This window comes from Mytilus edulis, chromosome 5 (assembly GCF_963676685.1).
Source record: "Mytilus edulis chromosome 5, xbMytEdul2.2, whole genome shotgun sequence".
Lineage (NCBI taxonomy): Eukaryota > Metazoa > Mollusca > Bivalvia > Mytilida > Mytilidae > Mytilus > Mytilus edulis.
The window spans coordinates 95,001,509-95,017,877 of NC_092348.1; the positions used below are offsets into that span (position 1 = coordinate 95,001,509).

At 31.1% G+C, this 16,369-nt stretch overlaps 1 protein-coding gene across 2 annotated transcripts in view; it reads right to left on the minus strand.

Annotated features, from left to right (window-relative positions):
* The window catches only part of LOC139524857 (uncharacterized), a 63,477-nt gene extending 50,949 nt beyond the window's left edge, over positions 1 to 12,528 (minus strand). The window contains exons 1-2 of one of the 2 annotated variants that reach the window (XM_071319968.1): positions 11,558 to 12,528; positions 107 to 178 (exon numbers count right to left, since the gene is read on the minus strand). In XM_071319968.1, coding sequence (XP_071176069.1) covers positions 107 to 178; positions 11,558 to 11,570 — 85 coding nt within the window. In that variant the 5' untranslated portion in view covers positions 11,571 to 12,528. Of the gene's footprint in view, positions 1 to 106; positions 179 to 9,272; positions 9,497 to 11,557 lie in introns of those variants that run through there. The other variant, XM_071319967.1, reaches the window with a different exon arrangement.
* Between the last annotated feature and the right edge of the window lie 3,841 nt (positions 12,529 to 16,369).

The following is a 16,369-nucleotide window of genomic DNA, read 5'->3' on the forward strand; positions in this document are numbered from 1 at the left end:
AAAAAACAATCGACAATTCAACATACATAGAAACGAACTATTACATAACAACTACCATATCTTAGCTATTTTTTTGTATTTTATTTTAAAATGATTGTATTATTACCTCTGTCATAACCAGTCTCAAGACATCTTGTTGACGTCAGGATTACTACCACAATCGGAATAATGGATAGTCCTGTAAATAAATTATAATCAATTAAAACAATATGAACCCTGCTGAAATAATGATGTCATTAATTGAATCTGTCATTTAAGGGTAGAAACACTCTATCATTAATTGAAAACTTACACCTAAATGATGGTCATTGTACCCAATCTAACAATTATGAAATATAAAATGACCAGTAAAGTAACGATAGCAGTTTTAACAAGTTATGTTTTTTTGTAAGTTTAGAGCGGAGTGACTTCACACATCGTTATCAATATAATGAAATTTCATGCGACTGTCATATAAGTGAGAGATTTAGCTAGCTATTAAGTCAGGTTTAATCCGCCATTTTCAACATAAGAAAATAGCTGTACCAAGTCAGGAATATGACAGCTGTTAACCTTTCGTTTGATATGTTTGAGCTTTTGATTTTGCCATTTGATTAGGGACTTTCCGTTTTGAATTTTCCTCGAAGTTTAGTAAAAAAAAATTATTTTACTATTTTCAGTTTATATGCTATTTTCATCTGCTAATACTTAGTGGATACAAATGCTAAGAAGTCTTGGTGCTCCCCCAAAATACCAGCCGTCAAGTAGTCAGTGCTTACTAACATGATTTTATACACATTTTGTTAAATTCTCATGTAGTTAATAACAAAATAAAAGAACAAGAAGAAAAGACTAATTCTTTAATATATGATATTCATATAATGTCGAAAAAAGACAGAGAAGAAATGAATTCACCAAAACTTTCAATTTTTCAACACTGTATACCATCATTCCTTATTGTGAAATCAAAAATCGCTCAAGAGAAATCATCCACAATGCTTTCAATAAAGAAATGGTAGGGTACGCTACAAAATTATAACTTTGGCCAAATATACGGCATATTTTATTAAAAGTGAACAGCAAAAAAGCCAGATCATTTAATATTACATTCAGATATATTGATAATGTTCTTTTCATCAATCAAAATTTCTCTGATTTGGGTTCCATATCATCCTTAATTAAAGATTGAAGAAAAAACATACACGGCTTCTTCTGTCTCATTTTTAGAATTATATCTCGAATTTGACATAATCGATAATCTTTAACCAGAACTATGACAAATGAGACGATTTTTATTTTGTAATTATCAAGTTCCCCCAACAATATACCAACTTCACTTGCATATGGGATGGACATTTCCCCAACTTATTTGGTATTAAAGAACTTGCAGCTGCTACTCACACTTTATAAAAAAACGTTCGAGTGTCTAAGCAGAAAGTTGATGCACCAGGGTGATGTCAAAGAACGTTTTGTCCTTTGTTTTCGTAAAAAAAATTGTCAGAAAACACCAAGACCATGTAGATAAATACTCCGTATCACTTGCACTAATAATACATCATGGTTTAAAGTATAGATTCTAGGTACTGTCGTTGTTTAACATGTTAAAGTGGTGGTTTTTTTTTTATTTGTCTTCGTAAATGTTTAACCTTTAGTGTTGTTGTTTTTTTGGTAATATCCATTTTGACGTGGCTCGGTACTTATACATCTCGTCGTTGTATAATTATTCTATTGTCAATTTTTGTATTCCTATTTTTCATTTTTTTTATTTGTGTTCTTTGTTTATATGTCATTTTGTTTTTCTTTGTTGACATATTTGCATGTTTTATAACTATTAAGATTATAACACCTATTTTTGACACTTTTACCTATTATGTCTGTTTGTTTTGTTCACACATAACTGTCAATATAATGGAATTGTATGCAACTGTCATATAAGTGAGAGTTGGTCTAGCTTTACAAACAGGATTAATCTACTTTTATACTTTTTTCTACATAAGAAAATGCCTATGCCAAGTCAGGAGTTTGAGCCACAGGCACTTGTCGCAGAATTTTTTTCCTGTATACCTTAATATAACACTTCGGATGATTCCGACAACAAATGTAGGCATGTTATATACCATTGTAAAGATAAATCAACTTAGATTTACGATATAACAAGTTTTAGTGGGGTTGACAGCCTATAAAGCGACATATAACGGAATTTCGTCACCGCCTGACATTTTACTAAAATGCAAGTTATATACCTTGTGTTATATTAAGCTATATAAGGGGAAAAAATCTGAGACAATTGCCTGTGGTTTGAGCTTTTTGATTTTGCCAATTGATGGGTTACTTTTCGTTTAAATTATGTAACTTTCAAATAGCAACATATCAAGTTATAATGACATCATAAGCTTTCAAAGATTCGGATTTGATCGTTCCTTGTAAATTAAAAAACATGCTTTGGGCGCATGAGCATTTCAAATTGTTGTTTCCATTGTTTTATGAATGATCTAAACAACTTCAAGAAGTATTCCTCGAGTGAAAGGAGCAACAGCTAGTTCTTGTCAGAATAACATGACATCTGTTTATCTGTTATTGCTTCAAATAATTTATTATTTGTTAAATCCGATAAGATGCAATGAAATTGATATATGATATACGTGTTAACAGCTTATCACTAAATTACCCTCACAGTTAATTTAAACGCTTCAGAATGAAAACAGTACGGTATCACACGGATGGTCTACAATGTTCCTTAAGATATTATACCAAAGGATCTTGTAAAATCATTACATAGATAATTAGATTCCTTAATCATTAAACATCAAACCAATTACGTGTCATTGAATGCCATCTACAGATGATAAAACTGACAATAGGATCACAGAACTGTAATATTCATCATACAATAGATATTACAAAGATAATTCTGGACAGTAAACCGGAAGTACAATACTATACACATTAACACAGTCCAATATAATTGATTTTTTTTTATAAGAGAATGGGAACGGGATTGTGTCAAAGGATTGTGTCAAAGAGACAACAATCCGACCAAAGATCAGAAAATAGCCCAAGGAAAGCAATTGGTCTTCAACGAAGCGAAAATTGGGGAAAAAAACAAGAATGTCAGTCAAATGACCTCAGCTTTGTTATTTTTTATAGTCTTTCAAAGTTTTGATCATATAGTTCAACATAACATTGTGCATATATTGAGTTAAAGCTGGCAATCTTTTCTATAATGTTGATATTGTTTATCCAAACGGTAGTCCACTACACTGTAAACATTTTATTGAGAAATCACAGGTTGGATATTTTTTGTTTGGCTTTTATTGTGTAAAGAAATGCACTTCTTTATTACTGTGTTATCAGGTCAAATAATAAGTCAGGTTAACTTTTCTATCCCTAGAACAATTCATATCTGTATGAAAAATGATGAATTATTCGCCTGACATGCTGTTTCAGTAAGTATTTGAGACAAATTACCGTCACCCCGAGCTGATAAACAGCTCAGGTGCACGAAAAAGAGGTTACACAATTGGCATGAAAATGTATTAGTAGCTATCATCGGAAAAAGATTAACTATTGTTTATTATTTGAATAGACTTGTATAATATATTTGTACTTTTTATATCTTAATACAATTGAGAATGGAAAACCTATTTTGTGACATACGTTTTGAAAAAAAAAAATCCTGTAAAAAGTTAGGAGCGGCTAATGTATGTAAAAATACTAAAGAATTTTTAATTATGATGAAAAATAGCGAAAGTAGAGTTGATTTCTATTATTCTTCAAATAATTTTATAGAAAATCAACTGTTGCCCGGTTTTCAATTCACAAGCATTTGAAGTTGTTTCTGTCGCAATATTTTTGTTGTGTGACCTATCAGTGGTGTCGGCTTCACATAATGTTTTTTTTAAGAATGCAACTGGTTTTATCTTCCTATAAACCTTTATGTGAATATCCATCGTATTTTAATTTAGAAATTCAGTAATCTGTCAGTATTGAATGAAAATAATAAATCGGTGTCTCGTAACTTTCATTTATTATTTTACACAAACCATTCCCCGAACATTGATCATCAATGCACAATTCCATTTTTCACTCTCCTAAAGGTCTTTTCTTTGAAGATATTGTAATTTATGTTTTAGGATATTCTGTCATTCAGTGTAAATGAGGTCTCAGGTAAATGACATCAAATGAATTGTTCTTATTAATTAGGCATCGCGCTAAAAGAGAAAACATGAAAGTCCTCCATTTTTCCAGTACATTAGTTACATACATTTAGCGACGAACAGAACAACGTGCATTTTGTATCACTTTTATCTGGCTTTCATTTTTTAAGCATTAAAGTAATGTGTTAAATGTAGATATCACAATAGCCTATTCTGCTCTTGATAATAGTTATAAACATCTGAGTAACGATGATGTGTTACTATAAAATAAGGAGATGTGGTACGATTGCCAATGAGACAACCATCAAAGAGAGTCCAAATAACGTGTTAAATATGTAATTGGTAGAAACCTTTTAAGAAAAAGAACAGCATTGCTGCCAGACAACTTAAATCACAGAACTTAAAATTTGCAGAGAAAAAAAGAAATGTCATTACAGAAAGTAGCTCATGAATTTAAGTTTAATAATTATTTTAGTTGATCTATGACTCAAATAGGATAAGATACAAGTTTTACCAGTTGCCAACAAGATAAACTTGAATTCCACATAAGAAAAATGAACATATACATTTTTTTCTTTCATTTTTTTATATAAATAAGGCCGTTAGTTTTCTCGTTTGAATTGTTTTTCATGGTCATATCGGGGCCTTTTATAACTGACTATGCGGTATGGGCTTTGCTCATTTTTGAAGGCCGTACGGTGACCTATAGTTGTTAATGTCTGTGTTATTTTGGTCTCTTATGGACAGTTGTCTCATTGGCAATCATACCACATCTACTTTTTTTTATATGTATTGTTGATTTTTTATTGGCGACACAATTTAGTCAAGCTTTTGATTCAATGCTTTTTGAAAGTTGATTTAAAAAAAAAATTAAATAATATGCTGGACTATTGAACGATTAAACTCTACGCCTAATGCATGTACATTTGGTGACGTGAACACTTTAAAGTAATAAAATTGTCGCTGAATGAATATGAATATTAAAAAAGGAAAATAAAAACGCTCAATGGAAATTATTAACACGGTAGTAAAACTCAAATAAAAACAGTCTAAGTTAGAATTAAAAAACAACGAAGTTTCTCAATTATAAGAAAAATAACTGAAATCAATAAATGAATAAGCACAAATCACACAAAATTCATGCTTTTGAAAAATATTGTTTTTATTTGACATTTATGTCTCTACAAATTAAACGTGCTGATGTGATAAATAAGGCCGTTAGTTTTCTCGTTTGAATTGTCATTTCGGTGCCTTTTATAGCTGACTATGCGGTATGTGCTTTGCTCATCAGTTTGGTCTCTTGTGGACAGTGGTCTCATTGGCAATCATACCACATCTTCTTTTTATATTCATGTTATATGATATAGCTTAAAAATGTGTCAACGTATTCGCATTTAGCATATAAAGGTTCGTTTACAACTATCTGGCATAAAGAATTTATTCATATACGCTTATTTAGATTTGTATTACTTGGATTTTGAATTGATGGGTTGTATATCTCTCATATCAATCTATGTCAAGGATTGAGGTTTCAAATCGCCATCAATCAATCAATAATAATAATGACCACGAATTTCAGCCGAACTTCAGTATTAAGCTTGGTGCGAAATTATTGACTTAATCTTCGTAAAGTGATATATAATTTTGTTTTACCTGCTAAGAAAATATTTTTGTTGATAATTCTCAGGAAAACAGAACTTTTTGCTTAGTCATATTCTCCATGATACCATATGTCAAGACTCAGGATATGTAGGAGAAGTAAATATTTGTGATGTGAAGACGATAACCCGATGAAGATATATCTTGTTATCCTTTAAAAACATGTTAATATTTTATGAACAAATATTATCTGGACAGAACACAATATATCTCGGGCAATTCATAAATAAACAAGATATTAAGTACCGATGAGTGATTAATAGCTAGTATGCCAAACAGTAAGGATTATCGATACCAAAGGTTTGTTTATCATACATTTTTTTGGTGTTTAAACGAAAATTGCATGGTATAGGAGATGTTCTCCTACAAAAATCGCTCATAAGCTACTAATTGGACTGCTCTTACATTGTGTATATCCTATGTGGTTGATCAGATAAAATTTGTATACTAGTTATTTTCATCCAATTTATTTAGATTCTCCCATCAATAAAAAAAAAATTGGTTACTGATATATGGAACTAAAAAAATATAAACGCTACTAGTAACCGTAAACAGTACTTCTTAGTACATATTTCCGTTTTAATTCGGATTTTAGAAAATATCCAATCAAGACGACCTTCAGGTTTCTTCAAATCTGTAGGCGTATAAAACATAAGCGACATTTTGGCCTTTAATTAAAGTGATATAAATCTTCAGCATCGATGTTTTTCTTGATATCTATAGATGTGATCAGTTTCTACCAATCGATCTCACCATCTTTCATTATTAATCGTGTTTTGATGATATTATTTTTTAATTACTCTTATTTTGTTCATCAAAATACTTCAATAAATGTGGCTACAGTTATCAATTATAAACAAGATTATTGATGATTTTGCTTATGTGCATTAGCTTTCAAACTATTGGCCCCGACCTGATATATTTTAATACTTTTGCATGTATTGTCCATTTAATCGTTAGCGCTTCGTCGGTGGATTAATAGAGGGGCAAAAGATACAAGAGGGACGAAAGATACAAGAGGGGCATTCAAACTCATGGTGAAAAAAGAAAAAGACAAACAGACAAATAATAGTACACAAGCCACAACATAGAAAACTAAAGACTAAGCAACACGAATTGAGTATTAGAATTTTTATCAATTAAAATGAATACTAATTTACCGACTCTCTTAAGAAAAGGCGAATAAAGACGGGTATATTTTTGCTGTCGATACTTCTTACGTTCCTAATATTTCCAGGCCTTGAGGTGGCCTTTGACGTGATTACTACAGACACATAGACGCAAAATTATAACCGAACGTATCTTCTTGACAAAACCTTGGCTTTAAGAATAATATCATATTTCAATGTATTGTTCAGTAAAAATCGTTAGAGGTTCCCTTTTAAATATGATTTTGTCACAATCCCTTTAATACCGCCTTTGCATCAATATGCTTCAATGCATAAACGGTTAATGACTACCATATGATCAATAATGAGGTGTTTAAAGTTGATCAGGATAATATTTATTAAACATCTTAGATGGGATTGCGTCAGTGGTATTGTGGCGTAATATCACACCATTTCCTTTTTTCAATACTTCTGATGGTTCCATGTTATAAATGTATACTTTTCAATAGAGTAAGTCAATAAAAATCTGAGAGAAAAACTTGAATAGACCTAAGGAAAGACATATTTATAATCTATACAATCTTTTTGTAAAGGAGATTCATGTTACTTAACAAACAGCTGATGCTTTTAATTGCCGTAGATTTAAACAACAAAATATTCAGGGGACTGATGACGTGGTATCAACTGTAATTCTTTCAAAAGTTTCCGGCCTCTTCTTTTTCCCGGAACCCTTCCAGAGTCGTTAAGATTGCGCTTGTTTATTGATACAATAGTATTTTTTCTTCATAACTGTACTTTTGAGCAGAATTAAGACAAATGAGATATCAATTATTTACAGAGAAACTTTATTACATCATAAAATTTTACCAAAATAGTATTGACAATTCCATAAACTTCAGTTAGATTATAGTGTAACAGGAAATGTTTGATTAATGTTAACATCGATCAGGACTCAGATTTCTTAAGGCCAAAATCAAATATGGAACTAATTGTTCCCAGAGTTGACCAATTATCCAGTACGGATCAAACTCCATAAAAAAAATATTTAAAAGCAAAACAAACATGCGATATATTAAGCACAGTATGACGTAAAACGGTACTTTCCAGTAGAGAGTTCGTGCTACACTTGTCGATATCTGTAAGTTGTGGATATAAAATTCACATACTTCAGAATAAAGTTTTCATACCACGTTTTTTGTTATTATATTAAAGAAGAAGATGTGGAATGCGACAACTCTTCACAAGAGACCAAATGACACAGAAATTAACAACTATAGGTCACTGTACGGTCTTCAACAATGCCCATACCGCATAGTCAGTTATAAGACGTACATTCTTTTTAAATCATAAACATATCTAGATTTATTTGTTTATCTATTTTTGTCATTATTGTTCACTATTTTCAAGTATCGAATTTAGTAATCATGTATGCATGAAATATTTGACGTTTATCAAAAAATAGTTTATCTAGCTATGTAAAGAATAAAACAAGCATTACCGAGGGTATCACACGCCCAGTAGTCAGCACTTGTTGTGCTGACATGAATTGTCATTGAAATGGTTATATTTATAAATTTACTGTTAACAAATTTTTGAATTTTTTGGAATAAATACTAAGGCTTTTCTACCTCATGCAGGCATAGATTACCTTAGCTGTATTTGGCAAAACTTTTAGGATTTTTGGTTCTCAATATGCTCTTCAACTTCGTACTTTATTTGGCCTTTTTAACTTTTTTGGATTCGAGCGTCACTGATGAGTCTTTTGTAGACGAAACGCGCGTATGGCGTATATACTAAATATAGTCCTGGTATCTATGATGAGTTTATTTACAACCACTGGGTCGATGCCACTACTGGTGGAGATTTATTTCCCCGAGGGTAACACAAGCCCAGTAGTCAGCACTTTTTGTGCTGACATGAATTGTCATTGATATGATTATATTTATAAATTTACTGTTAACAAATTTTTGAAATTTTTAGAATACTAAGGCTTTTCTACCTCAGGCATAGATTACCTTAGCTGTATTTGGCAAAACTTTTAGGAATTTTGGTTCTCAATGCTCTTCAACTTAGTACTTTATTTGGCCATTTTTAACTTTTTTGGATTCGAGCGTCACTGATGAGTCTTTTGTAGACGAAACGTGCGTATGGCGTATATACTAAATTTAGTCCTGGTATCTATGATGAGTTTATTTTCTTCATTTTAACTTTATGTAACAGAAAATTTCTTCAAAAAATCATTCCGTTAACTTAGGATAGTAATTGTAATCACCAAATGCTAATGGTCAAATGATTTTAACGAAATGGTGTAAAATTAAAAGTAATATTTATCCTAATATTAAAATGATTTATATATTTTAACACTAACCTGAAAGCTTAATCGCCATGATTAAATTCCAAGTCTTCAAAACATATGTTTAACAGTACTATATACACTACCACTATATCGAACTACTATCTACACCACCCAGTTACTGCTGTAGTCAATACCTGTTCATTTTGTTAATTGAGTCTCGTAAAGTCTCGTAAAGTTGCAGTGTACGTGTCTTCTACAGATTAAAGTCTAAACGCTTGAAGCATTAATACCACGTCAGAAGCTTTCTTTAGGAACATATTATTTTTGGGAAATTTGCATATTGATGAATTTTAAATTTTCTGTTAAATTTATCCACAACTTTTCCAGGCCCGGGGTTATCTAGAGCTTTAGCATACTATGTGGACACTTTGTATTGTATTGAAGACTATATATACTCATAAAGGATACCATCCAGGCTTATATTTTATAACTTACTTACTTAGTAATCTTCGTGAATACTTGCACATGAGGCAATCAGAAGATGAAGAGCATTAAAGCCCGAAAATTACTTAACATGTCCTTTCGTTTGTTGTGTCATATGGTTGTTCTCTGACTTTTACCCAACAGTCACTTTTATTTATGTGCACGAGGAAAGCTTAACAAACTAGACGACTACTTGTATATTGTACAGATGCACTGATTGTTCAGTTTCATTTCAAGTTCATTTAATAAATGAATAAATATTTTCAAATAATCAGCAATGATCTTTAAATTAGTTGTCAGATCCGTGTAATTGAAATCTGGGAACATGGTCTGTATATCGATCAGATGGATTTAAAAAAAAAGAAACATTATAGTTTTAAGCTATATTCTAGACATAAATGCATGTATTATTAGTCAGGAATATGACAGTTTTTGTCCATACGTTTCATGTCTTTCATGTTTTGATTTTGCCATTTGATTGGGGACTTTTTCCGTTTTGAATTTTCGTTGGAGTTCAGTATTTTTGTGATTTTACTTTATACTTCAAAATCTATTTGCAACTGAATGGTAAAGACACTACATGCAATCAACCACCCCCATTTTAACGGCTTTTATGTGCCTTCGATACACACATTAACAATCATAGGATGAAAGCAGATATGATAACAATAAGTATATTTCACCATTACAAAAAGTTATATAGCTCTAGACATAAACCGTTGTTAATGTTTAACAGTTTAGACCAAGACTACTATTAAGGGGGTCTATTAACGATAGTTAGACAAACATGGATCAACAGTTTCTTTTCTCTTACACTTATGTTAGAATTCAGTCTGCCTGACAGTGAACATCACAATTATCATTATAATTTTGCTGATAACAAATATCGAAAATACCTTTCAAGTATATTAAAATACTGCAATGTCATAAATTTTATTTCCTAAAACTGTCTTCAAATGATAACCAAGCTGAACTAAATTGCAAACAAAAAACAAATTTGAACATGCAGGAGAAGAAGCATTCCAGTTTTATTTATATTTATAATCTTATTTAAAGTTAATTGTTGTCCTACAAATTTCAATAAAACTGCATACAAATAGTAATTTTACACTTACGACTCAAGTTAGGTACATTATACATGATATGACAAATATTAAAGTGTTTCAAGTTTCATCAGTTTATCATGAACTACACTTATAAGGAAGAATAAAATTTAGAAAGGAAATGGAGAATGTGTCAAAGCGACAACAACCCGACCATAGAAACCTTTCTTTATTGTCAGCACACGTAATAAAGCATTCACTATTGATGTAATTGTGTTCATATTTCCATTATAACTTTTACTGTTAGCCAACTTTTATACAGAAACTTAATAGCTTTCAGCATCAAATATACCATTAATATGTGATCGTAATCGATGCCATTCGTGTATATTTCCCGCGTTTTAAAAGAAAGGTGATTTATTGACTGAAACCCATATTATAGAACTCCTACCTATAAATTCAGTCCAACCATTTCCAAGGCCTTTTTTTTTTTTATATAAAACGCATATTGGTACCGACACTTGCTTTAGCCTAAGTAGTATATAATTCTATTCTCATAAAATCAAAGTCCAAATAATAGAGAGATATTATAATCATTAATGATAATCGTTAACAAAAAGTCATTTGACTCTCGACTATAAATAAGATATAAATCTGCTCTTTTTTATTTGACTGCATCCATTACGTAATAATGACAATAATTTTTATAACAATATGTCCTATCATGTTTAACCTACTAAAAATCTAAAACTGCACGTTTTATTATTAATGTTTTTGTGTAGTAACATACTGTATAAAATAAACAAGCTGGATAATATAAAAACATCTTACCTGAATACAACATTGCAATGTTTTATTTATCCAATAATAATTAAAATCCTTGCAAGTACTAAAGATCCAATGTATAAGTACAAGCCTCCGTCAAAGACTACTGTTGTATGATATCCTATGTATAAGTTTAGGCCTCCGTCAAAGACTAATGTGGTACAATATCCTATGTATAAGTAGAGGTCCTCTTTAAATAGACTACTGGTATCCTATGTATAAGTTCAGGTCCTCATCATATAGACTACTGTGATACAATAATACAATGTTCAACACTTTATAATCATAATAGATCCCTGTTATCTGTATGTGTGAAGTGCCCGTTCAACGACTGTTTGCCAAATTGATATCGTTAGTTCTATTAACACCAAGATTAATGACTTAACTGCCATTCAGTGAAAATATCATTTTTTTCTCATTTCAACACAACTGTTCACTTCTTCATAACATCTTCATTTTAAGTATGGAATAAAATGTGAATTACAGGTATTTTAACAAGCTAAAGTTCCATAAAATCAATGGTAATTATTTGTATCAAAAGTCATTATGAATCACAAGAATGTCTTATACTTATATTTAAGAATTTTTACAATGTTTAATTAAAAAACACATCCTTGTTTTTATTTCTGTGTGAAAGATTAGACAAAGACAAATAACTATTTCGTTTCTTGATGCAAATCCCTGAATAAGCTTCTTTATGCATGCTAGCAGATATGATGTTGAAACTTCACCTCCAATAAATATTGTGAAAAGTAAAATCACAAAAATACTGAACTCCGAGGAAAATTCAAAACGGAAAGTCCCTAATCAAATGGCAAAATCATAAGCTCAAACACATCAAAAGAATGGATAACAACTGTCATATTCCTGACTTGGTACAGGCAATTTGTTATGTAGTAAATGGTGGATTGAACTTGGTTTTATAGCGCTAAACATCTCACTTGTACGACAGTCGCATCAAATTCCAATAGATTGACGACGTTGCGTGATACAAACAGACATAATGGGCAAATGTGAATGGGATGCATAAAAGCAACAGGAGTCTAAAGATTTGTTTAAGGGTAAATGAAGGCAACAGTAGTTTACCCCTTCCAATAGTCATAAAACGATTAAGCGAAAACAAATCCGGATCACAAACTAAAACCGAGGGAAACGCACATATATATAAGAGGTAACATATGGTTTTTTTTGGGTTCAAAACACTGCCATCGAAGGACGTACAATTGTGTGTGATTTAATTTTATTGCGTCCTTCGGACACGGATTAAGAGGTTAAGCCCAAGATTATACAAATACTGATTGGAAGATAATTGTCTACATACATGTACTTGAACTACATAAAATTAAAATGGAAATGGAGAATGTGTCAAAGAGACAACAACCCGACTATATAACAGACAACAGCAGAAGGTCACCAACAGGTCTTCAACGCAGCGAGAAATTCCCGCAACCGGAGGCGTCCTTCAGCTGACCCCTAAATAAATGTATATACTAGTTTAGTGATATTGAACGCCATACTAAACTCCAAATTATACACAAGAAACTAAAGTTCAAAATAATACAAGACTAACAAAGGTCAGAAGCTCCTGACTTGGGACAGGCGCAAAAATACGGCGGAGTATTCTATGTTTAATGAAATCCCTATTTGTCCAGAAAGTAATGCAAGTCAATTCAAAGTTTACATTGCTAGCAAATGATAAACCAAACTTGCACTCCACCAAGAGTTCCGTTCTACAAAAACTGACATTTAAGCATATGCACTCTTTCGGTTAAAGAAAGCTTAAACAGTTAGGATGTACCACGTAAACAATTTGAATTTGATGTTTACATGCTTTTTATGTACTAGTATTTGAATTCCAAAATGTTTTGACCTTGACCGTACCCAGTGAAGGTTATTTCAGAAACAAGTACCGTTACATTCGGCGTTTTCGACTTATATAGATAATAATTCAACTGTCTTGGCTTTTTCAGTGATAAAAGAACGACGATGAAACTGGGAAAAAACCTTCCATATAAAAAATATGTTTATGAAAATGCTACTGTTTTATACCACCTTTTACAGAGTTTTCAAACCCTTTCTTCATATTCTCGTCACAAACATTGTTGTATGACTTATACTTTTAACATGTAAGCTAGAACATACATATTGGTATGCTCATTATCTAAAGTAGCGACTATTTACATCTTGCAAGTAGTTGCTGCTTTTTAGATTGTAACATTGTGTGTGTTTTCTTTTGTTTTTGTTCAAATGAAAATAAAAATTGTTAACAGGAAGCAGCCTGATTTTTACACTTAAATTCGTTTTAGATTTGCCTTGTTCCGCTTGGATAAGTTTGATTTGGATAGCTGTCATAATGTCTGTTTTCGAAGCAGGCGCAGGATTTGATGTTGAGGGGGAGATGCACCTGAGAGTTAGGAGTTAGAGGACTATTTTTCGACAAAAAAATGGCTGTAGTTTTACCTTTAAAATATAGATAACATTTTCTTTCAGGAAGGAGGGGTGGCGCCTTTGTCGAAATCCGAGTCTGCGAAAATAGACAACGCGACGGAAACTGCTACTTTGATACTAATCGGTTACTTTTTTCATATGAGGTATATGGTGTGTATTATATATAGATCTTAGATAATCTATGTTTATTTATTAGTTCTCGTCCTTAATATACATCAAATAATTGCCACTGGACGTTAAGCAAGCAACAAAAAATAAATTAATTTATCAATCTTTTAAACATGTTATTTGCAGTCACTTATAACTTTGTGTTTCAGTATCTTTAAAAACTTTATTTTGCTTATTTTAGTGAATCAGATTAAAATTTGAATTAGAGAAACGTAAAATACAAAATGCATCACTCCGATTTAATTTGCACAAAGTTATAACTGAAAAAAGTGATGATTCAATCTAAATCAATCTGGAAGGATTTAAGATAATAAACTTTTGTATTAACTTTATAACTTTATAAAATAGAAATTTTTAAATGTCACTACAGGATAGCTATGTATTTCAAATGGTTTGAAAGTGTTTTTTCCTAATAATAAATCGACAGCATATGGATTACTCAATTCTAGATGCAATATTCATAAATTAATATATAATGTAATACACCTTAAATTATGCTTTTAATAGAGATACGGTACTCTCGTGTTAAGTGTAATGGTTGGTTAATAGCTCTCTAAGTTGAAGGTTTTATGTCTATAGTGGTAGGCTATCGTGTTCTGTACGTGTGAGGTGTAATTGATGTGGACAATTACTGAGTGATAAGGCAACACATTGCTACCGAACCATGATATATGAGCAAAGAAAAGACTTGTCTATGATAGAAAGAACATATGACGGAGGAATTAATTTAAAGTACTCAGCTATGTCAATTAATTTTCGATCTGCTTTAAGGTATATTTTTTGTTAAATGACTTATTATTGTGTTTGAACATAATACTTTTTCTTTTTCAAAAAGATTCTAGCAATTCTTGACATTTTATACATAAGTGAATTAATGAAGTAATTAACCAAGTTAACGTTCTGTAACAACTTCAGTAATAAACCATTTTTTAATTGATATATTTTTTTCCACGTTTACTTTTAACTGTTAGAATAAATAAAGGAAGTACCCTATTGACAACAACACTTTTCTGTAAAAATATGTCCTGTCTCTTAACTAATTGATATTTGAAACTGGAGAACGTTTTACCGATGTTTTTGCCAAAAAATATAACATCACTTATATATAAGAAGGTATTGAAGAGAGAAAGAGGTGTGGCATAAACTGGTTCCCTGTCATTTATCTGTTTGGCTCTGATAGATACAATTTAAATCTGATATACGATATACCTGTATGTTGCAAGGGAGAGGACCAGTCTAGTTTTTCTTCGTAAAAGTGGAAATTATAGTCATTTTTCTCCATAGTTTCTAAAATTTAGTTGTCATTGAAATATCCCAAAATTTTCATTTTGTATGCCATAGAATGAAATTCAAAACAGTGTGGCTGTGGCCATTGATTGACACATTAAATTCATCCATTGACTGGGACAATTTAGTGAACGTTTGTATGTAACAACTACTGCTCACTGTGTACTTTTTAAAGACACCTAAACTATGGGGTCACCAAAGGTTCTCAACACCTTAATAAAGTTATTCGAAAAACTAATCAGAAATAACACGATGTTTTGATTTATATCAATTATATAAATATAAGCATAAAGGTTATTCCTGATTAACTTTTTGAATTATTTTATAATTAAAGGCGTTAAGAAACCTTTTGTAACCCCACAGTTTAAATGTCTATCGTAGGTACGTCGTGAACAGTGGTCGTTACAGACAAACGTTCACGTAAATTGCCCCAGTCAATGGATGAATTTAATGTGTCAATCAATGGCCACAGCCACACTGTTTTGAATTTCATTCTAAGTAAATCCAATAATATGTTCATCATGTTTGAGTATATAATGATTGTTTTGTAGATTTGTCCAAAATGTGAATGTGGTACTATTCCGAATTAAATACAAAACATCCAAGCAATCATTTTATATTGTTCTTAGACTTTGACTTCTTAAAAGAATGCGATCAGATATAAGATACTGACATAAAAGGTTGGTACCTATTAAAATACATCTAAATCTATGTCCTATGGAATGACATAAATGATCATTTACATAGAGCAACGTATCGCGTGTTTTATGTCTTTAACATTTTGAATTCAATATTTAAATATCAGTACAACAATCAGTTGAAAACATGTAACATTTTGTAAACTACTGAAAGTGCAACTTTTCTGCAATCAAAACAGAAAAAAAACAAGCATAGTTGATATAGACCAGATTACAG